The following is a 24,242-nucleotide window of genomic DNA, read 5'->3' as shown; positions in this document are numbered from 1 at the left end:
GCGTTATTTTGGAAAATGAAAGTACGTCATCGTAACTCACCACAACGGGGCATGGCTGTATTTTCAAGTGTGTCCAAGTAACAGATTTGGACAAATGAAGGGTCTCAGAGCTCGATCTGAACATGTCTTTAAAGGTGCCGCTGGTCTGTGAACTAGTTTCTTTAGACGTGCGAGATTTATGAACATCAAACATTTTCTTTCGGGTCAACGTAAGAGCAAACTGAATACTTTTAATCGAGTTACGTTACAAGTTTAAATTAGATTAAGCACGCTGTTTGTATGCCGCGAATGTTTGACATGCAAATGAGTTTGTGATAGACTGTTTAAATTTGTATCTGTGTCTTACAGGTAAGGGGTTTATACGCCAAGGTATTCACTGAATTTCTTGCATTGATGGAAATGTTCAGTATAAAAGTTATCGATATGCCATTTGTTCAAACGATGGCGTGACTTTATGATATAATCAGTACCCAGTAATGCAATGCGTAGCGTAGAGCAGTGTTTGTCAACCAGGGGTCCGCGAGTTGAGTACATTGTACTTGGTAGAACGTAAGTTCTACGCATTCTACGTAACTTTTTTTTTTACTCATACGTTGGAGTGAAAGTGACGGAAGCAGTTATATGTTCTGATCTGTAGTTTAGTTAGGCTTTATTCTATTCAGTTAAAATGCATGACGTAATTATTCGTGGTTGGCGGTGTTGGAAACGTCGAGTATCGCTGGTGTGTATATTTTCCATTAGATGACGATGTTCTTGCCATATTTTACACCAGACTTCTGTAACAATCCTTGCATACTGCAGCTGTGAATAAATTCAAAATAAGAAAAACTTTTTACGATTTATTGAGGCTCGCAAACATTTCTTCTGGTTCTCAGATTCTGTTCTGGTCCATTTAGTTCTTTGCGTCTTGGTCTTCTGTGTCTTTGTGGTCATTTGTATTTGTTGTGCTCTGTCGTTCTGTGACAGCAGCTTGTTAGATGTAAGTAATTCCAAAGAGTGCTTAGAGGTGAATATTTAGAAAAGTTACCAGCATAAACTCAGCCTGAAAAACAATTTTTGAACCCTCGCATTGTGGAAGTCGTGTGTGCCATCGCCTGGTTTCAGCTTTACACGAAGTTTCCTTTTTAATAAACACGGACGAATACCCGGCCTGTAGTAATTTTATTGCTGTGTAATGGATCGCTGCTTCAATTGACGTCATGTGTTGGCCGTGTGACGTCACAAACACGGGGAGCAAAATCGGATTCAGGAGGGTATTCTCTCGTCTGAAGTAGAAACACTGAACTGCATGTGGGCTTTGAGTGCGCCTCGTCAGATCAAAGTCAGTGATGCTGGTGAAAAGAAGCTACGGACACAGTTTCTGTACTACAAGTCTTGTGTTGTTTTGTGTTGTATCTCGGTAATGTAAGTCTTTGGTCCAACGATAAAGTGCTAAGCCCATGGTCTCCTGCGCAGATGATCAGAGGATCAGATCTCACTCGAGCCAACATTTCTGTTGCATACAGTTATAAATACGGTATGTGTGTTATTATTGTTGTTGTTATTCCATCTATTCGCCTTTTTACAGAAATTTCTGAATCACGTTTTTTGTTGTTGTTATTATTATTATTATTATGGAAGAACTTAACACTTGTTATGTAAGCAAGCGACTAGACTGTTAACTGTCAGCTAATACCTCACTGAGTTGAGCGCGTGTAAAAACAAAGTGGACACGACCCTGATCGTACCTTTTTCTCCTCCTTACCCCCCCCCCCCCCCCGCTAGGCTTCGTTACAATGCTATATCGAATCGAGTCGAAAGCTTATAGGACTACGTACATCCGTCACCATGAATGCCTACAAAATTTTGAATACTATTTCGAGAAGAGAAGGCAAATGACCTTTCGTAAAACATTTTCGTATTGCACTGAAATACGCTCAGAAGAATTAAAACTTTCATGAACATTTTGACACTGGGATAATTTATTTTTCCATCACTCTTTGTGACATAAAACTTCATTTCTGTTGAAGTTAGATCAAGATTGTGAACATAAGATGCATAAAAAGTTTTTTTTTTCATAATAGAAAGACGATGAGTGTAGTAACTTCAGACTTTGGATATATTTTTCCTTTCCAGCAGAATTTTAAGTGCACGGAGAAGTTAAACTGTGGTAACATGACATTTGCCGGGGCCAAGGAGCTTATTATAGAGAGGTGTGCGATTGAACGCACTCTTTTACGTAGGGCCACCTGCAGAGGAGCGTGAGTCGTTGAATTCAGTGTCTTTATTTATTGTGATTTTTCCCTCCTCCCGTGATCCAGTTCTTATCAATTTCGTGCGCTTTCTAGAACGGACAGTCAGCCTAGGAAAAACCAGCTTTACACCTTGTTCAATGCCACATGCCTCAACTAGTTGACGACTGACGAAGGCATTTTAAAGTAACTTAGTTGTGCCATTTATTGACGTAAACACAACAGATTAATGCAGTGGCGGATGTTAGTAGCCACTCTTCGCCTCTTGCTGGCTGTTATATTTCTAACTGTTAGTTAATTCCAGCTGTAGTTTTTTTTGGTGATATATTCATTTGGAACTCACATTGCACTGTAAATTAATAATATATGGAGTGTCTGAGAAGAATCTCAAAACGATTGAGTTATTAAATGAAATGTTAAACAATGTACACGATCGTGTTTTTTCCAGAAAGGAATTATTTGAAATTTCCAAGATCTGCACAAGATACGTAGATGATTGAATAAGCTTGTGTGCTCGTCAGGCCGAACTGATCTGAACTACACCGTGAAACATTTCATTCCTTGTAACTTGTTTCAAACAGTTCTGTCTGAGTCAATGCCTTCTCTTTAAGAACTGTTGAAATGGAAGAGTCATACGAAAAGCAATCCACCGATGCGTTATTATTCGTATATTAAATCAAAATTCGAGGCCTGTCAGTTTGAGCCCTCATTGCCTCATTCCGTGTTCCTTTATTTCTCAAAGTCGACCAAGAGACATACACTCGCGACTTTTTATTTTTGTTTCCGTGGTCTGTAATGTAAAATTCAGCTCGGCAGAAACGTCGCTTGTAGAATGCACGTCGATCGATCGGTACTGTTGAATTTCACAGCCTGAGATACGTTCCAGATGTTTTGCTTTGCCCTTGTCAACACGAAAAGCCGACGAAGCCAGCCTTGTTTCCAACTGGAATTGACTTCGCTGCAATATTTCTTCTTCTGGCTGCTACTTCCTTAAAAGTTCCGAACTTGCGTCGATCTAGGTCTGGTGCGATGGTTGCCGTAATGTTACGTGATGTGACGTTTCAGATTATGTTGCAAAAGTTCTTTAGTTTTTTATTCAAAATGTATAAAGGTTTATGGATACTGTAATCGTGGATACCACTCACTTAATTTGAGGTTTATTTATCACCGATTTTTATATAGAGTAAATAGCACAAGACATTTTTACTTAACTGTCTTGTAAGTAACAAAGAAAAAATGAAAGAATTGTTTATAAATGTCGAGTGATCACACTCGCTGAATGTGTTGTGTGAAGCGTAAGAAAGGGGTTGGTTACACCGGAAGTGTAATCCGCCTGCAGCGCCATGGGAGACCGCAACATCCGTTGGTGAATGGTACAACTTTTGTAATAAGTGATGACGAATTGCTTACGAATTCAAATGGCTCTGTTGTGAAAGAAGCCTCGAGCAGGCGATCGTGAGCGTAAGTTAAAATATGGATTGTGTCTAATTAAAAACAGAAAGCAATTAATTTGTTACTGCTTGAGTGTAAACAATGCTAATATAAGGACAGTCCATTATTCGGCTCATTCTAGAGATCCTGGAGTTCATTCGTGATATTCTTATTTATTTATTATTGATTTTACGACGTTTTTTCAATAACTCAAGACTCATCATTATCATCATATCAGGGGCGGTGTGGGATCGCACATACAAATTTTTGACTACATAGCCTGAGGGGGGGGGGGGAACTCGGAAACTTTTGAGCGTGGGTGGGAAGATGGTAAGAGACGGGAATGTTTTCAGTTTTACAATTCCCGGCATTGTTGTTGGCGTAAACGTACATTACAATGATGGGCTAATTACACGTTAACTGTGTGACACTTCGTTGTTCTGTTCTCTTTCAGCGTGGAAGTAGATTTACGAGACTCGTAAGTTTCTCCTTTGGATTGGTATAGATTATTCAATTAGGCTGTGTGAGTTATCCTTGTTTACTGATAGGTCTTGCATACTTGACTAGCCGTGGACACGAGTAATTAACGAAAGTAAAATTTCAAGGCCGAGTTCGTACTAATAACGGTTTTAGATCCATGTTCGTGTTGTAATCTTTTGTCCTGTATCTCTTGATTTGGAGCAGGGTTGTCCATTGGCACGGAATCAGTTGAGGCCGAGTGATTTGACACTAGCAAGTTCCTGGTTCGAATTCGAGAGTCTGTATGTGATAAATGAAGTTAATCTTGGGACCATGCTTACTATCGAGGCATCAAGTCCGTGGATCTTGCAGGGAACAAATTACTGACAAAGTGACTATACCTTTTGATTCCACGGCTTCCCTAAGCAAATACTCTCACAGCATTTCAGAAAAACAAATATGAGCTCTCCTGTGATCGAGATATCGACAGAGAGAGGCTGTTCGTTGTAGATAACGAGCACAAAGTTTACGCAATGTGTGTTACTTTGCTGTAACATACTGAAGAAGTGGCCTGTAGTAGCCTGTAGCTTTGAAAAGTATGTTATCTTCAGGATTACGATCACATAGCACATCGCAGCTAATTTTGTCTATTTATTTTGTTATTCACAGGACTTAACGTGCTAAAACATAGACGTGTTAAACATTTAGATACCAAAACAGACTGGTGTACCGACATTGGTGTAGACTTGTATTCAGAACGTTTCCGGTTCGAATCCTGACGGAAGTACTTCGTGGTTTTCCGGAGTTCTTTAAGACGAATGCCGTGATGGTACGTTGAATTATATCATGACCGACCACCTTTCACTTTTTGAGTTTGCCATCCTCCACGGTTATTGAACGCTGTATAACGTAGGAATTTGAAAAGGCGACATTGGTATGAGAATCGATTATTATGATCGAGCATTGCAGCGCTAACAGAGCAGCCAAAGTGAGTGAAGACAGCTCAAAACTTGTAGCGTACGTAGCAGTACGCTGTACTGGCGACTTGGAGCTTCTGAGGAGGGTGGGGGGGGATTCCATTTCCCTGATGCATGGAGTTTCGTGACGGCTGCTGTATTAAGGATGATAATGATAATCGATGTCATATTGCAACATGAACTTTTATCAGTTTTCGTGTATACAGAATGATGGTGTTTTAGACCGTTCTTGTCAAAGACTGGTGGATAGTGCGTTGATTATTAGCGGTTATTTTCCGTCTTTCGTATGTTTCTGTTCATTATTTTCGGCTAGTTTAGACCATTTTCACAATCATCACCGCTTCCATTAGATTTGATAGCTCTCGATTCATTTTACAATATTAGTTGCTTTAAACATTTGCATCCTTGAAATTTGACTTTTTGAAAGCTGTGCTTGAACCGTGACTTATGTTGTTTTTTTCTCTTTTAGGTGAGTGGGACATTGGCGTAATAGTGTTGACGTCCTTTGTAGCACGTAAGTAGACATTCTGATTTTGAGAACGAGTAATTTCCAAGGTAGGATTTGAGGTTCTTACGGTGGTGAGTACAAATATGGCTGTCATGGGTTGTAGCTCCGTGTAAACCGGCAGAAGTTTACCTACGTTTCAGAGTCGCCCTGATGATAGCGGCAGCAAGGACCTCCGAAACATTTTTAAAAGTCTACCAGACTACGCAGGCTATAACCTAGAAGACAGCCATGTAAGGAATTTCCAAAACACTCTTCAGATGTAAAATTAAACTTTTTTAATTTGTAAATTAAATATTGAGCTAAAAATTCATGTCAAAACAATGCGAACTCACACCTCGCCCAGGAGTGTGTGGGTCATTTAACTGCCGTGTTACCAAATGTATGATTTTGCGCAAGTGGTTCGTCTGGTTACACAAACTAACTTTTCAGAGACTTTTTCCACATGGGGGGAGGAGGAGCCATGAACATATAAAATAGCTCTCGCTTTGAAAAGTGCTTCACTCGCCACCGCCAGTCCAGTTCTCAGAACCGAAGACGTACTTGTCACAAAATATCTCCGTGCTTTGTTTACAGCACGTTTGTGGCGAAGTACCCCAGGTACGCGGACGGAGGGGATGCGATAGCGCATAAGGCGCCTTGCGTCTTCCCCCCCTTGCCCCTCACATATCCGTCTCATACTTTGACGTAGTTCGGGATCAGTCATACGCGTGATTGAGTCATCGTTTCAGAAGGAATTACAACACAAGCAGGCATCACTGCTTGCACGAGGGTGTTCGTGAACAGGGTGCCGAGTTCAAAGAGACAGGAACAAAATAAAAGAGCAACATGAGTGTAGCCAAATATTACTGCGACCGTCCAATCGAGGAGGATAGATGGGCGGGGCATGTAGCACTCACGGAGATGAGTAATACAAAATGCCGTTTGGTAAAAGGTGGAAGAAAGAATCTACTTGGGTACGATTTCAGATAAGAGACCGGATACATAGTGACCAGTGGGGGCCTCTTGTGGACAGCGAAACTTTCGGTTCCGTAAAAGGCAAAGTTCCTGACTATCGAGTCATTAGTGGAAAAGTGATGCATCAGGCTACATGACATTTGACGGCGGTGAAGAAGTTGATGTTCTGAGCTGTAGCGTAGTGTGGATTTTTAGGTAGATACCAACGTTTCAAAGTGAAACAGTCCTCTATTTTGGCGTCACAGCGTAGAAGACCAGGATCGTGGCAACCATTGCTCGTTACTCCTCCCACAAGCGCCTCAGTGGAGTGCGGAGGCAACTTTATTTTACGTTGAAATTCATTGAACTTTTCAGTGGTTTGTTGCAACATCCGATTCCATGATTAATTAATTTTGACATTATCAGAAGTGAATGTGATTCGTGCCCCGAAGCGAGAATTTAAAATACGTACACACGAACGACGAGGGTCTACGCGGGCTGGTTGACCCCGGGCAGGTCGAGCTGCACTATTTTTATCTGGCCAAAGCCGTGAAACAACAGAACGTCCGGAAGTGGGAGCGGGCTGATACCATTCCTGTGTTCGAAGAGGGATTAGAAATATTTTCGTTGGAACAAAGTGGTTAAAATGAAGCGGTATGAACCAGGGATTGTAATTTTGTATGGAATTTAATTTTAAACAGCAGTTCAGTTATCAGAACACGCAAATGAAAAATTCGGCGGTGACATTGTGTCGGCCCTTTCAGAGGTTTTCATGTCCTTGGTTAGTGCATGACCTCAGTATTACTAGAGACATCTATCTCCTTGGTCGAATTAGGTGAAAATTGATGAACTGCTGGCAGATACCCGCATTATTCTGAATAGTTGGAAAAATTAATTTTATCAGCTATTGGATGCACATAGTGTTAGGCAGACTAATTAAATGTAATTGTTTTGAGATTTACATTGCTGTTGACAAGTTTAAAACGTATAAATCGTTAGCGATCGATCATATTCCAGCGCAATCGATCGATGCACGGGGTAATATGTTACGTTTTGAGCCCCGTAAATTTGTTAATTCTGTTTGGAATAAGGAAGAGTTGTTATAGCAGCGGAAGGAATCTTCATGTTTTATGCTAGTACGAGAAAGTAAATTAATTGTGAAGAATCTTTGCACCCCGGCAGAGTCTGAAGAATGCTGTGGCACTTAGTTGTAAGAGGATATGGCACTCGACGCCAGAGGTTTTGTGACGTGAGTATGAGAATGTTTGGTGGCCAGGATGCATTTTAACAGTGAATGAGAAACTGGAAGCCACGGTCAGTGTCCACCATCCTTATGGTCCATCACCATCCTTTTTGTATCCTCAGCAGCCAGACGTAGTGATCATTCCTTTGTCAGAAATTATATGTAAAGTATATCCTATTGATGCCAGTAACATTTATATTGTACGGCTCGCTGTGTTACAGATGTAAATAATTTTACTAGAATTATCTGTTTTGAAGCCTCTGCATGTTCACGATGCTATTGCAGAAGAGACCACATATTTTCTGCAGAAAAAATGTGTTTCATGAGACATTTAAGGATTAGTTTACATCAGGCTACTCTCTCCTTCCGGCATTTGAACGGGGTACTACCTGTTGCAAAGCTTCTTTCTACACACAGCACAGGAAGACGCAGAGAAAAATGCATGCCTCGAGTGGGGTTTCGATCTGACGATTACAGTGTTCACAACCCCAGACCAAGCCTCAGACCGCGTTGCCTCTGAAGTCGTCTTACGTGGAAATTCTTAGAGTCAAAAAATATTACCTGTTATCTGATTATGAACGTTAGTAATATGGAAAACTGTTAATAATTTGTAGGAATCGTGACTGACCGATTAACAAATGAGACGACTAAAACCTCCGAGTCACACTGTGGCGCAGGGCCCAGCCCAGCGCCTACCGCCTTCCTCGACGGACGAAATGCTACAACGCTGTCGTTCATGTGCTTTGGAATGCTGGTGCTTGCCCTAAGGTACAGTACAGTACTTCAGTTATTGATTCCAGCACAGCCCAGAGGCTGCTGTTGGCTTGCCCTTCCCTTCCCTTCAGAAAGGGCGTCGGCGGCGAAGCTAGGCGACCCGCCGTCTGCTTAGGAGCGTCAGTCGACCTTTACACAGTCCGCGCTTCCAGAGCTACCTAGCGGTTGCGACCCCAAACTCTTCCCAATCTGGTGATATAATGCAGTGTAAAATTTTCAGATTCGGGTGTTAACAGTGAGAATCACGGGCATCCGCTATTTTGTTTAAAAACAACTGGGAACCATGTTTACCTGTAAAATAAATTTCCGCATATGTTACGAATGACCGCCAAGAACTACACTTACTAAAAAAAATTGATTACGATTGTTTGCCAGGAGACAGTGGTCTTACGGCTGGCTGTTCAAACCATAAGACCGAAAATCCCTTAACAACATTGTAGTGCCAACGGTTATAACAATATAAGAATTACACATACACGTAGTGATACGGACATTAACCCATTAAGGTCTGAAATCCTTTGACAGGTACACGGTGGCCGTGATTATAATTTATGCATAACACAGTCGTAAACATTCTCCTCATAGTATATCAGCCATTGGCATAAAGAGAAACGATACGCATAGACAATTTAAATAGAGTGGCTTGAAATGAGACCATTTGCAAGACCAAGGAATGATAATTTTAAAATGAGTCTTAAAGAAATTGTATGTAAGGATGTTGATTGGGTACGAATAAGGTCCAGTGGCGAACTCTTGTGAAAACGATAACGAACATCCTGGTTTTTAAGTAGATGTCGACCAAATTCAGTGACATTAGATCAATGATTCTTACTGGATTTCGGTTCACACGTCGGTGAGTCCGAAGATGGCTGTCTTCTGGGTTGCAGCGCCGTATAGTCTGGTACAAACGTTTACCTATGTTACAGAGATGTTTGCTGCCTCCATCATCAAGGCGATCGCCCAGAATATGGAGACAGTAAACATCTCTGAAACGTTTGTAAACTTTACCAGACTTCAAGGTGCAACAACCCAGAAGACAGCCATCTTCGGACTCACCGACGTGTGAACCTAAAATCCTACATACGATGTCAGAGTTGGATGCAGTCAGCTTGTTACTTCTAATGGACGGCGGATTCTACCTAGAAACTTCCATCATGACCAGAATTTCAGGTTTATCTCAATACCTGTAAATGCTACATTTTTTAAAGTTGAATGACCAGTTTCTTTTTTAAGTGTCTGATACCATAAAAGCCTTTAAATAAGAATATAAACATAAATTAACCTGGCGTATCGCCGATGAGAAGAACGGAAAGCTTGTATATCCGTTTTATGTGGTGAATTCGGATACTTCTTGAAATCGTTGGAAACGAGGAATGCTTATTCAGCTGTTTCACGTCATTAGTGCCATAAGAGGACGTGCCAGTAAGTAGTAATTGAATTTTAGGAGTTGCAATTTGAGCTTTTAATCCTTATTAGTGCCAAGCTGTTACCTGAAACTGACCTCTAACATAGCTAAGGCATTTTTTTTGTAAAATTGGAAACTGGCAGAAATTATAGACAACACTATTTATTAATCTATAAACGTAATTATTTTGCAAGTAATAGACAAATTTTCAGCCAACGAACATGAATAATAATTAATACCATTCGAAAGCATAATTACCTTTAAGTCTCTGTATGTCATCTGTAGGCCAAAAGGAAGGGTTCGTACAGTGACACCAGAGACTTCGGCTTTGTTATTTCCCACATGAGAACGGGGCATCGGCGTGTGGTCCGAGATGGTTTGTCGAGCGAGCGCGTAGCTTGGACAACCCTCGGAGCCCAAGAGGTGGAGAAGTTGCCTATCCAGAACGGCGTTCAGTCAGAACCTAACCTACGCACCGGTTCCTTGAGTCTAATCCCGGCCCAGAACTCAAGAGAAAGTTAAATATTTGCCTTATATTCTCCTCTGATTTTGGTTTTCTTTCTTCGTTTTGACTCTTTGGACTCTCATGATGTATAGTAAATAAGATATGTGGATCTCAAAGCAAAGTACTTTCTCCCTTCTCCCTTTTCACTTTGGGTTCAGTTTTTGCGTTAGATTTGTTTTGCCTTCTTCTGGTCTTCTCCTCCTAGTTTGTTCTGAATATTTTTTTTACACAGCTGTGAATCTTCTTTCGTTTTTATTAATGGTATAGCATCTTAGCCACGGCGGTCTAGCGGTTAGAACGCTGGCCTTGTAATCCTGGGGTCTCGGGTTCGAATTTATAACTTGTGTTGGGCAAGGCCGTGGTCTAGGCAACACGGAGTTTTCCTCCGTGGCATCCCAACAATTACTCCATTCACACACAGAAGAAGGCAATGGCAAACCACTTCTGGATCATCTGCCAAGAACGTATATGAACAGGTCCCAGTCCGAGAAAAGGATGGAAGGATCCTGTTCATATGGACCTGTCGTCAGACAGAACACTAAATAAAATAAAATAAATAGCATCGTATTTCTACGCGATTCTGTGGCTTCTGAGTCTGTCTCTTCTACTGTTATTTTAATTTGTATCTCTTTTATGTATTACATGATTTTCGTTAACGTTCGGGATCCAGAAACGTGTTACTTCAGCGACTTTATTAGCGAAAGTAAAGGATAAAGATCGATGCTTCGTCAATAGGTTAGCTTCGTTGGCAAGCGGCGCAAATACTTATGCTTCGCGACTCCACTGTAAAGAATCAGATAAATTCAAGGTCCTTGGTGCAGCCTTCGTCCTTTGTTTTGCCATGTGGGTCAGTTACAATCCTTGTTTGTGAGTAGACCTGCCTGAGACTGCCAGTATGTAATTGGCATGCAGAATTGAGTTAATGTGTGTTGAATTCGTGTCTGGAACGTATTAGATACGACTTCATTGCAATTACTGTTTGTGTGGTCGGTTCAGTAGTTTGTATACTCTGTCTGAGCGGAGAATTAACTCGAATTTGAATCCGCGACATGCTCATTGTTGTCCAACAACATCACCCCTTTCTAAAATGTTTCCGTTGTAGGAGCAATGTACATGATGCTTCATTCTCTGTGTGTTACCTGAGACCCGGCTAACATGCTAAATTCTATGTAAACTTAAATACTAAGAATGCAAAAATGAAATGGCGCAATAAAGCTATAAATCTGTCGGAGAATTGAGTCAGACGATGTTTCTTTTTCGCGTATTTAAACGGCTGTGCGCCTGCGCAAAGAGGTCCTTGTGTGTGAAGGTCGAGTCAGTTCTCCGCTCAGACAGACCGTGATTTTAATTCCTGTTTGAGTCGCATATTTGTGTTTCAAAATAATTTAACTTTACGAGTTCCAGAGACTATGGCATGTATGTTAGTTTCCTCGGATCATTAATATGAAAATATGAATTGGAAGTTGTGTACTGCTCGGAAGTGTTGCGTTCTAAGTCGATAAATCGTAGTTTAGTTTTATTGCATTTTTATGGATTAACCCCTTTCTAGGGCGATCTTGCGTGAATGACGAATATTTTGAAGGTGAGAATATTGTTTTACTGTATATGGGGCAGTATCAGGCTTATATAAACGTTTAAAGTTTTCCTCAGTGTTTGTAGTGAATTCGTGTGCAGTGGGTAATGAGATATTTCTTTTGTGTTGATGTTCGTTTCAGTTTCAATCCAATAACTGAATGCATTGTTTGTACTTGCTATCACAGAACACCACTTGGTAGCCTACATACCCGGCTCGCTTTTGTCCTTCAGGAGTCTTTTCCTGCATTCCATATTAATAACTATTAACGGGACAGAGACGTGCGGAAACGTCCAGTACTTGATACCCTAACTATGTGCTATAGACAGTCTATTTTTAAAATAGAAGTCTGCGTCTATGAGGTTGTAGACACGTGACCATAAGGAACAATAAATACGTTTTATCCGAAATTTGATATTGTGACGGCAGTGAAGATGCCCGTAGTTGTCTTCTAGGTTGTTATGTCATGAAGGTGAAAGCAGTATGCTCCTCTGAGACGTAGGTACCAACCTACAAGTCTGCCACAACTCAGAAGACCGTCATGGACGTATTATTATTATTATTATCATCATTACTATTATTACTGTTGTAGTCTACAATTGTTGTCTTGGTATTATTGCTGTCAGACTACACGGCGCTACAATCCAGAAGACAGCCATGTTCCTACTCGCCGCCTTGTGTATGACGAGAAGAGTGAAGACGGGAAAAGAAATGTAGGGATGAGAAAAGGGCGTAAGGGAACAAAGGAAAGAAGATAGAGGATAAGGGAAAAGGGGATGATAGTAGTGATAAGAGTTTAGAGGAAGAAGAGAGTATAGAAGAAATGACAGGAGATGAGTGAAGAGAAGACGAGAGAAGAGAGTGTGGTATATGAGGTGGAAGCAAGACAAAAGAGAGGGACTGAGAAGAGAAGAAAGGAGAACGTAAAAAGAAAGTGAAGAGAGAAGGTGAGTGTTGAGGGGAGACGAGTTATGAAGATTGCAGTGGAAAAATGAGAAGTAAAGAGAGTAGATGCGGGAGAAGAGACGAGATGAGAGGAAAAGGGAACAGTGACGAGATAACAGAGAGGATAAGGGAAGAGAGCGAAGGAGAAGTTAAGAGAGCATAACGGAAGAGAGGTTAGGTTGAGATAGATTGGGTTAGGTTAGGTTAGGTTGTTAGGTTATGTTGGGTTAGGTTGCATTGCAAAGTCGGCGTCGTTTTTATAATGCGTAGAATGGTTTAGCGACGCTCTATCGGTCGATTTATTTGGCGTATTTTGTCACGAAGGTGGACGCCTATACTTACGTCGGTTTTCTACCGGCGTGCTCGATGTCATAACGACGTTCGAGTGTTTCAAATTTGGCGTCCTATTGATGAACCGCTGCGAATATCTCGACGCTTAGCGCCGGTTTTAATCCAGAGGTTCGTACCATGCAACATGCAGAGCGTCGTGGCGACGAATGGTGTCGCAACGCTTGGCGTTGGTTTTCCAACGAAGTTTCCGAACTGATTCCACTCAATCCTGCAGTATAATGGCGTCTTTTGGGCACGTCGGGACGATTGGCGTCGGGTTTCCAACTCAAATCCCAAACGCATCCCTTGCAGTCCAGCGTTGGTGTGGCGTCTCTTGAGCGTCCCGACGACTGGCGTCGCGTAGCTCGACGTCGGTTTTGTAACATCTTCCTAAAGGCATTTCGGAGTGTCACCGATGATAAATATCTCATTTTGTGGCGCCGTCGCGACGAATGGTATTACGACGCCTGGCGTCGGTTTTCCAACTATTTCCAAACTGATTCCTTGAAAAGCTACAGTATAATGGCGTATTTTGGGAGCGTCGGGACGAATTTCGTCACGGCGCATATCGTCGGTTTTTCCAACTCAAATTCCAAACGCATCCCTTGCAGTTTAGCATTAATGTGGCGTCTCTTATGAGTGTCTAGGCGACGCTCCGCGACGTTTGGTGTTTGTTTTGTAAAATCTTCTGAAAGGCATTGTGGAGTGTCACCGATGAAAAATATGGCCTTTTGTTTCGTCGCGACGTCCGGCGTCGGTTTTCCGTTGATATGACTAATTACCTGAGGTTCAAATTCCGTACAGACGTCGTCCTCTGGTGGCGTCGCGATTATAAGCCTCGCGACGATCGGCGTCGGTTTTGAAGCTTGCGTCCTAGGCCATGTAGGATACTAGCGATGCCAAGTGTACTCCGTACTGACGTAGTGACGAATGGCTTAACGACGCCCGGAGTCTGTTATTCTACGTCGTCTGAGATGGTCCGGCAGCTGAAATTTGCATATGTATCATTCTTTGGCTGCGTAAGGCGATTAGCGTCGCGACGACCGTCGTCTATTTGCCACACTCTTGACCATTCTACATATGTGTGGTCTGTTATGACGTCGCGACGAAAGTTCTCGAAGGTGTCGGCCGTCGCTATGCCCCTTCAAATGTCATCTCTAAAGTAATCTGCGGTGAATGTCTTATTCCTTGAAGGCTTTTCGGTGAACAGAGGGGAAGAGATGATGGGCTTGGAGAGAAAGCGTGAGCTGAGAACAGTGAAGAGAGGATAAGGGAGGAGGGGTTAAATTAGGTTAGGATGAATTGCGTAAGGCAACGTTAGGTTGGTTTGAGTTAGCTTAGGTTAGGTTGTGTTGGGTTACGTTACGTTGCCAGAGAAGAGGAAATAGTATATGAGATGATAAATGAAGATTGGGGAAGCTCTGACGTCACTGGTGCTGTTTATAGAAGTCAGATTTTGGTGAGCATGACGCAATGGTTACGGCATGTTTCATTGTTATCTTGTTTAGATCGATTGTATTCATATGGCGATAAAGCACCTGTCCGTAATTTGTGTGATTGCTAGTTGTAATGTGGGCAGAATAGTTGAACTTTATCTGATTTTATTTAATATCTCCAGTCATATGTTTGGGGCTGACTTTAAAATAGCCCACGATCTGCCACGTTCCTTCCGATTTATCATGTGTAGTCGAACTACCATATCTCAGTCCACATGACGTCGACGTTTCAACATCGCAAAGTACCGAAGATACAAGCGGTCGTGTAGTTTTTCACATTTAATTCAGCAATAGCCCTACTTCTGTACCACTTTATGCTGGGACGCGAGGTGTGAACCTACTTGAATACACATTTTGAGCACTTGTCTCGCCTCTTGAAGGTGCTACTGCTGCATCCAGTCCGTTGAAGTTACTGGAGTCCTGTCCATATATGTGGACCGCCTCGTGGATGAAGTGGTTGAAGTTGAACGGAACTCAGGGAACTTCAACAGAGACGGGGTTTTCACATTGAGCTGGTCTGGTACCCGGTAAGGAACACGTTATCCAGTCGGAAAGCTGGGCTGCAAATAGAGGGCACATCACTCTGCACACTAGTCTCTGTAGGCTAAAGTGCAGCCAATAACACGGAACTTGGTCAGGTATAGAGAGAGCACGGACGGGATCTCAGTACTCAGAGAACGAGGATGTTTCTCAAAACACCGGCGTTTTCTCCATCCAACCGCCTGACACGGCTGGTGGCCCGAGAAGAATTCATTGTACTCAGTCGCCCTGAAGGCTTCAGACATGTATCTTTTCATCGTTGATTGCTGAGCTACGGGACACTATTTTTGTCTTCGAAGATGGTTGTCTTCTGGGTTGTAGCGTTTCATGTCTGGTAGAAGTTTCCCAAAGTTTCGGAGATCCTTGGTGCCTCCGTCTTCAGAGCTATTATTTCCTGGTTGATGAAGGCGATGCAACCTAGAAGACAGCCATATTTGTAGTCATCGCCTTGAGAACTTTCTCTCTCTCGTGGTTTCAGTAGATCAACTCCATGTTTGAGTTTTGTAGAAAATACACACTCGTTCAGTGTGACACCGACACTCGGCTCTCAGGAGGCTAATTAGACTCGAAAATGGCACGAGATGAATCAACTCGGCTGGGCTGAAAAGGGGTATTATTTATAGAAGCAATTGTGTGATGCCAGTTCAGCGCGTTTTCGATAAAGTTTTATGGTTGCAGTGGAAATATAAAAAAAGGAATAATACAACGCGCACGGCATTGTTAGACTAAGATTGATTTTCGCAAAAAGTGCCCAATGTTTTGATGCTGAACGTGTGTGAAGACGAATCGGTCCCCTTGCCCCCCCCCTCCATTTTCCAATAACGTCATGACGTCATTAGCACAGATTCCCCCTCCGAGATACTTTATACACTCTCCGTTGTTTGATCCCGGCAGTACGCATGTGTGTTACCATGGCAACAAGATATGCAGGCGCTGTTGGGTCACCCAGCTGTAACGGGAGGTACAATCCGTCCGGAAAACATCGTGACATGCAAGGACGGGTTCTAGTGAGCTGTTTTACGATTATACTCGGGCACTGCTCGCCGCGTGTTGCCGCTTGGTTAGTTAGTTAGTTAGTTAGTTGGTGACTGTTCGTTACCCTGTCGTCGAAATTACAAAGGGTGATATAGGAAGAACAACTTGTCGTTGCGTTCAGTTCCTCGCGGTCAAAATTGTTTCCGCGGCAGTGCACCGTTGCTACGTTGATCATAACCTGGCAACGAGACATAAATTTCGTACCATGTGAAATCAGTGTAATCATATAATCACACGTACTTTATATTTAATTCCGGTTGTTTTAACTTCTGTTTAGGTAAGGATAATTGTTGAATGGAGAAAACAGTTAAACCAATCTCAGGATTTGGCAGAATACTCGTGCATAGAAGTTCAGTTACTTCAGAGACAGTCTTCATAAAGGTTATAAGCCCATCGTTAATAGCAGTTCAGGCGTTTTGAAAATGTTTCGTATGATGATACATGCTTTAATTCATCCTAGATAAATTTTTCAACTCCGGAAGGGTGTTGTATTTTTACTTATAATACGCGTTTTTTTTCCTGCGCGAAACTGTGTATTGAGTCTCATAATGATTGGGATGATTCTCGCTATTTTTACCTCTAGGTTTTTTATTCCTTGTATATTAACTGTTAAACTTTTAGTGTATGTTGTTTGAACGTCGTAGATGGATTATGTACGTGATTTGGTTGAGGGGTGTTTGTACCAGCAAGGATACTCTCATATTCTTTAAAACGTTAGTATGTTTAAACATCTTGCAGCTTACGACAGACAGACAGCTGGATCTCGACGGTGTCAGAAGGCCGGAGGTGAATTCTGTTGTCAGCTGCTGATACGAGCTGTTGCTGATGTGGGTGTTGGTCTTTTGGCGAAAGGACGACTCAGTGGTAGTGTTCATTTCTCTGTGTTTTCAAACCTCGTGCCCTGATTTGAATGAGTCCTTTTGACGTTCCTGAGGATGGCCTTTAGGGTTTGGTTTTCTTCTATCTTAATCCTGAGAAGAAGTCCTTCGGCCTGTGGCCAACCTGGAGACGCATCAGAAAATTATGCCTTTGTTTTACTTTTGACATCAAAACGCCTGTTAATGGACATTGTTCTCCAATATCACTGTTCACATAATTGAGTCGTAAAGAAGCGAAACAGTTGGTGCAAGGGACTGTTACAGCTGTCCTCTTGAGTGGGCAGAATAAGACAGTTTTACGACCAGTCCTTTCAGTAGGCCAAGAGGCTTGGTTTACTGTGGTTACATTCCACTTACTCGTAGTCTATAAAAGTTTAATAACTTGTGCGAATTATTAAAGATTAATGGGCGAAGTCAATATTCCTTATTTTAGAACTCACACTAAATAACGTTATAAATCTTTGTATGGAGGGTTCGAGACGAAACGAAAATGGGCGAGCTTCGCACTTGTTCAGAAGACCCTTCTTTTGTGATTAAAACACAGTGATTCGTCTTCTGAAATCTAGTTGATATTTTAGGTTTCATGGCGGCGAGTATGAAGATGACTGTCTTCTGATTTGTAGCGTCGAGTAGTCTGGTAGAAGTACCTCCGAAACGCTGGTAAACGACTACCAGACTACACGGCGCAACAACCCGGAAGACAGCCATCTTGAAATTTAATTGTTTGTATTTGTTGTTGCTTTGGTGATTTAATTCGAAGGCTCACTGCAGCCTTGTCTTTCATTTTGCTACGTAAACGCTGATGCCTTAATGGAAAATACGTCATTGCCTGTGATTACTGGGAATGTCGTATTTTTCACTATTGGTTTTCTGTGATGGACTGTTTTGGAAATTCGCTGGCATTCTTTGAGCGTCATCAGCTTCTTCTGGTGGCGTTGACTGTGCAGTTACTTCAGAAAGTTGTCGGGTGAAAGTTGAAATAGCTTGCCCGTTGAATAACGTGTATCATGCATTTCGTATTTTTAGATTAAAACGTTTGAAGTGGACGAAATAAAATGTTGCCCTGTGTCTGTAGGCGCCACCTTATTCTAGCTTGGTGAAGAAGCCCTGCTGCAACGTGTGTTGCCTACATCCGGACAGAATGGATAGTGACAGTCTTTCGTAATTTTTGATGCTTCCCAGATGCATTCTGTTCTTCTTGCAGCGAATGACAATCTCACTGTGTCATGAGTGACTGAAAAAAGTACAATAACGTTTGATAACTTCGGAGGTGCATGGCTCGAAGATTCGTAATTGTCAAGTTATGCTTTTTGTTTGGAAATGTAAGTGGCGTGTATTATGTGATCTGTCTAGACCTGCTTGTATAATGTTAAACATTTTAGTTGTAGAAAAAGAGCTTTTATCGTTATAAAATCAGAGCCTTTTGTCCAGGTATTGAGACGGTATGTTTCATTGGGTTACATAATCATTTATTATTACGAAGTGCACCCGAAAATGGCTCTATCAGGCAGAAATAGGTGTGTTGACAGCGATATTCTACACATATACATCTAAATGTGCTAGTAGTATTTGGATTTGTGAAGTATTCTTTGTACATACAGTGTCAGATAGATACCACTTTTGAGAATTAGAAGATTCAGATTTGACAAGAACACTGGCATATTTCACATAATTCTTTTAATATTAAGAAATTCTTTGACGTATTGTCACAATACTTCATTTCTAATGAAGTGGTGATAAAATGCTGCTTGTCTGATGTTGAATTCCTAAGGCACATTTATTTATTTTACTGTGTTATTTAATTCGGGCAGCAGGATGGAGGTCGAAGGAAAACACCGACTGCAAGAGGCAGTAGTAACAAGTGGGAGGCTGGAGCTGGACATGTTTTTAATCCAGATTTTTTTTGTTTCCCCTTTGCTGCAGATGTCCCATCATCAGAACAGGAGGAGCTGTTTATTCGCAAACTGCGACAGTGCTGTGTTGCGTTTGACTTCATGGACCCAGTGGCCGACCTGAAGGGAAAGGAGATAAAGCGGGCTACGTTGAATGAACTGGTTGACTACATTACAGCAGGCCGCGGTGTGCTTACTGAGCCTGTTTATCCCGAGATCATCAGAATGGTATGTCACAGTCGTGTTTCATAGCCCATTCATGATACAAGTAACTGATAAGGCAAATTAAGTGTTAACAGTTTTAAGAGATAAATTAATTGCTCAAATCAATCGATTATAATTGGATTCTTATAACAATTATCATTCAACAATTTTTATTTCAACAATGTATCATAGGCTTAAACGTGGAATTAGTAGAAGTAGCAGTTATCCACGTGATGGCTGCAGGAACAGTCACCTCATTTTACGTGGCCCTTAGTAGATTGATAACACATTGAATCAGAACATCATAGTAGACCTATTTTTTATTTTCGCAAGTCCATTCAGGAAAGTAAAGAACTTTACATCGCTTGCATGTATTTTAGTAAAGAATTACGTCAGTTTCACTAATAATCAATATTAAATTTGTGTGACAGATCTCAGCAAATCTATTCCGGACATTGCCGCCCAGCGAGAACCCAGATTTTGATCCAGAAGAAGATGATCCTACATTAGAAGCATCATGGCCACACTTGCAGGTTTGTATTTGTGTGTGCGCGTGTGTAAATTAAATATTTTTATATTATAGTGGCCCAAAAATAGTACCAACTTGAATGTAATGTAATTGAGTTTGTTACAAGATTATCACATAAGAGAGGAAATGGGAAATATTTTCTGAAGAATCATTTCATGCAGGAGTGTTAATGAATATGTATTTCCGTATAGATACTAAATTGTTTTCTTGTTTTAAGTAATATTTGCAGGTAACTGAAATTCCGTTTTTATAAAACCACGCTATTCTGCTTTTAAAAATTTAATGTGTATGTAAAAAAAGATTAAAATAAAAATTAAACAGGAACATAAGTAAACAGTTGCAAAACAAGTAAGTATAAAATGTTTCCAAAATTCTGAGCTTACACTGTCATTTTGTCATTTGCTCCCTGGGGCCTTGCATCCCGCGCTTGTTGCTCTGGGGGCTTTGCCCAAACTGAGTTTTCTCTCCCTCTCTCCACCCCTCCCCCTCATATATCACACCATATTTGAGCAGGCCCAAGGATTCTAGATGCAGTATCGAGGTCTCCGTTATTCAACAGCGTGAATGATAGATAATTTTTCTTAGAATTTAATAACAAGATTTCAGTACTGGTATATAAAAATTTATATTTAATGTTTCTTTTTTGCAGCTGGTGTATGAGTTTTTCCTACGGTTCTTGGAATCCTCAGATTTTCAACCTACCATTGGCAAGAAAGTTATAGACCAAAAATTTGTGCTACAGGTATGTGTGTTTCTGGTCACGACTTGATATATGAAGTTTTTGTGTGTTTATTTTTATCGTGAACAGTCGATGACCATTGCTGGTCCACCGAGTCCTAAAGGCAGATGGTGATGAAGAATGGGGATACAGAACTTGGCACTAGTCCACACCACTAGCAGGTAAATCGGAGACGCTGCCATCTACTCTCACTACTTGGGTGTTTCTTTTTCAGTTTTGAGACACTAGTGTATGCCTGCAGAAATTTATTGCTTCAGTTCAAGATTGCTCTATCTCTAGAATATGATAAAAGAATGGCCGATGTCCGTAAACTGGTACTGCATTAAGGTTTGTGATGTAATATCTGGTCCTTCCAATGGATGTGAGGCTGTGGACATTTAAAACTGTGCCAACAACAAATGCTTACGCATACTTCATAGATGGCAACACAGGCGTCAGTTTCGGCTGAAGGTGGTAGGGGCAACGTTCATGACAGTTTTCTTTGAAGATGTTACCACTATTGATACTCTTTGCTTCTTATGTCAGCTGTTTTTGGTTCTGATCTGTGACAGTGCGTTGTGGTAAAATGAATCAGCGACTTGTGCCTGCTTAATACTGCGATGCCCATTTTCATTTGTGGATTCTGCGATGGTAACAGCAGAGCAGCAGTTGAAGAATATTGAAGATATTTTTTTAAATGCCGAATCCTGAAGAGGGAAGTGTTTAGTGACACACACTAGTGATTACAGAAAGTAAGGGCCGTAGTGCAATGTAACCAAGAATGAATAGCACGATGGCACTTTGTTGAGGAAGAGTGCACACTGGACCTAATGCTGTGTGTGTGTTCATTTATCTGTCCATTTATATTGTCTGCATATAGTTACATCATTAGGCTTACTATATTAAATTATATGTGTGTTGCAGTTGTTGGACTTGTTTGACAGTGAAGATCCTAGGGAGCGTGATTTCCTGAAGACAGTTCTGCATCGCATCTATGGAAAATTTCTGGGGCTACGTGCTTTCATACGCAAACAAATAAATAATATCTTCCTTAGGTCAGTAAAATTTATATCTTGGTATGTCCAGAATCTTAAATATTTAATCTCCCAGTAAAATTCTTTGTATATTATGTGGCAGGTTTTTGAACAGAATATGTAATTCGCACGATTTCATGTTCAGTGTATCTGTAGCTGGTTTATGAAATGGTTAAGTATCTTTATCATGTACTGAGCTGAAAGGTAATTAAAGAAGGCATAGGATATTAATAGATACTTGATATATTTCACATATATGCCCGTTCTAAAATGTTAAATGTGTAAATATTGATTACATTTGCCTAATAAATATGATTTATAATTTTAGGTTTGTATATGAGACAGAGCATTTTAATGGTGTTGGAGAGTTGTTGGAAATATTAGGAAGGTGAGTCAGACCATTTTAATATATTTTTTCCTAGAGTCATTCGGTTACAGAAATAAATAAATGCAAAGACTTAAAAATAAGTAAAATTTAGCAGTCTTTGTAGCTGTGATACACATAGTAATTAAAGAAGTTAAAGATAAGGTAACCTATTTGGGAACGGAACACGAAACTGGTCAATCAGCATCACCGTAATTGCATCACATGATACACCACTTTTTCATTTTATGTACGTTTGGGTGGTGTGTTTTCTTAGAGTGACATAAGTCTACATCGCAGTGCCATAAAATGGAGGCATCTGCAGATGACGGCTAACATCAGAAGCTTTTAGCTTTGGAACAGTGGACAGTTTGTGTCAGTCTTGTGAGTTTTGTTTTGGAAATGGGGAAATTTTTTGTGTAAAGTTGAGATTGTACAAGTAAGTCTTCTGACATCTGGGAAAAATGTAACCTATTTTTGGTACAGCCTCCAAGCTTAGAAGTGTGAAGTCTTGTCTTTTACAGTCAGAACATCCGTGGCCCATTTCTGTTCCAGTAAGAAATATGAATATAACTGTAAGTACAGTATAGTTATAGTGTTAGGTCCTGACAGATCTAGGTTTTAGAACTTTAGAAGCGTCCACCACAACATTAATTTTGTTTGGGTGCCGAGTGTAAAACTAATGAATTTTGGTGATTTCAGCATTATCAATGGCTTTGCTCTACCATTGAAGTCAGAACACAAGCAGTTTCTCGTGAAAGTTCTGCTGCCATTGCACAAAGTGAAATGCTTGTCCTTGTACCATGCACAGCTGGCATATTGTGTCGTTCAGTTTCTTGAGAAGGATGCTACGCTAACTGAACCTGTTGTCAAAGGGCTACTCAAGTTCTGGCCTAAAACATGCAGTCAAAAAGAGGTAAGTGGAATAGTTATTATGTAACATGATAAATAATGTTCTATTAAAGTTACTCTAGAAATTTTAACCACTTGGCCTCTGAAAAAGTTTTCCTTCTGAATAGAAGCCATGCGAACGTTCAGTTGTGCTAGTTGAATTTCTGCAGACTAACAGTCTGTTCTGTACTGCTTCCATCCCCACATCTCTCCTCTGCCGTTAGATTGAAAATTTACGCAAAATGCGCATATTCCTTTCAGGTGATGTTCCTTGGTGAAATTGAAGAAATTTTAGAAGTAATTGAACCATCACAGTTTGCCAAAGTCCAGGAACCATTGTTCAGACAGATTTCGAGATGTGTCTCCAGTCCTCACTTTCAGGTACGGATTTATGATACTATAATGAGAAAAGCTTGTGCTTCGAGCCTTGTTCCTGTTTGTTTCATGATCAAAGGTGAATGTGAAGTAGAAATAAGATACGCGCTGTTACCCTGTATGGAGCTGTACAATTTACAGCAATGTAGTGGAAATAATTAAATTTATAGCCAAGTTGTTATTCGACTAACCACGTTTCTTTTATTTTGTATCTCCATGTCATACCATTTGTTCACAGAATTCTTACATGACAACTGTTGTAGTAGATTATGTTTTAATAATTAATTAAATCTGACTTACGCAAAATTGGTCGTCATCTTTAGGTGGCTGAGCGCGCATTGTACTTCTGGAATAATGAATACGTTATGAGCTTGATCGAGGAGAACAACCACGTGATTATGCCAATAATGTTCCCGGCTCTGTACCGCATCAGTAAAGAGCACTGGAATCAGACCATTGTGGCGCTTGTGTACAATGTGCTCAAAACATTCATGGAGATGAACAGTAAGCTTTTTGATGAGCTCACAGCTTCCTACAAGGCTGAGAGACAAAAGTAAGTAGTCATGAAGGCTCTGTACTTCTTGCTTGTTATTATCTTTATTGGCTAGACTACTTAAAGCCTGTACCAGCCTCAGAGTCTTCTTTCTGGCTTTTCTTTTGCTTCATTAGTCCACGTCTTTGTGTCAGTGCCATGTTTAATACCGATTAACCAGTATATTTAATTCTGTGTGTTACTGTTTCTGTGAGCTGGTGAATAAGAAGTAATGTTAATACCTAGTTCTCATGTGCAAAAGATTTACAGAGTTCTGCTAGCTTTTGTCCTCGATTGAATACAGTGTTCCTCCTGCCAACCCTGTTGTTATACGCTGTTCAAGAATTGAGCCAATCTGAATAACAAAGAAGATTTCTTCTTAAGATAAGATGAAGGAACCTTTTTACATGATTGTATTATCTCTTGACATATATACAGTG

General features: G+C 40.9%; 1 protein-coding gene across 6 annotated transcripts in view; it reads left to right on the top strand.

Annotated features, from left to right (window-relative positions):
- Positions 1–24,242, top strand: part of LOC110828897 (serine/threonine-protein phosphatase 2A 56 kDa regulatory subunit epsilon isoform) — a 43,676-nt gene that overhangs the window by 15,944 nt on the left and 3,490 nt on the right. Inside the window, exons 1-10 of one of the 6 annotated variants that reach the window (XM_022062073.2) lie at positions 1,272–1,516; positions 5,568–5,612; positions 19,187–19,383; positions 19,791–19,892; positions 20,538–20,630; positions 21,531–21,661; positions 21,969–22,028; positions 22,707–22,920; positions 23,157–23,276; positions 23,594–23,823. In XM_022062073.2, the coding sequence (XP_021917765.1) occupies positions 1,456–1,516; positions 5,568–5,612; positions 19,187–19,383; positions 19,791–19,892; positions 20,538–20,630; positions 21,531–21,661; positions 21,969–22,028; positions 22,707–22,920; positions 23,157–23,276; positions 23,594–23,823 (1,253 nt within the window). In that variant the 5' untranslated portion in view covers positions 1,272–1,455. Of the gene's footprint in view, positions 1–1,271; positions 1,517–5,567; positions 5,613–16,259; positions 16,312–18,446; positions 18,586–19,186; positions 19,384–19,790; positions 19,893–20,537; positions 20,631–21,530; positions 21,662–21,968; positions 22,029–22,706; positions 22,921–23,156; positions 23,277–23,593; positions 23,824–24,242 lie in introns of those variants that run through there. The other 5 variants (XM_022062054.2, XM_022062082.2, XM_022062090.2 and 2 more) reach the window with 5 other exon arrangements.

This window comes from Zootermopsis nevadensis, unplaced genomic scaffold, assembly GCF_977971745.1.
Source record: "Zootermopsis nevadensis isolate Lab colony 2312 unplaced genomic scaffold, Znev_1.0 Znev_ptg000007l, whole genome shotgun sequence".
Lineage (NCBI taxonomy): Eukaryota > Metazoa > Arthropoda > Insecta > Blattodea > Termopsidae > Zootermopsis > Zootermopsis nevadensis.
This window is presented reverse-complemented; position numbering and strand designations above follow the sequence as displayed.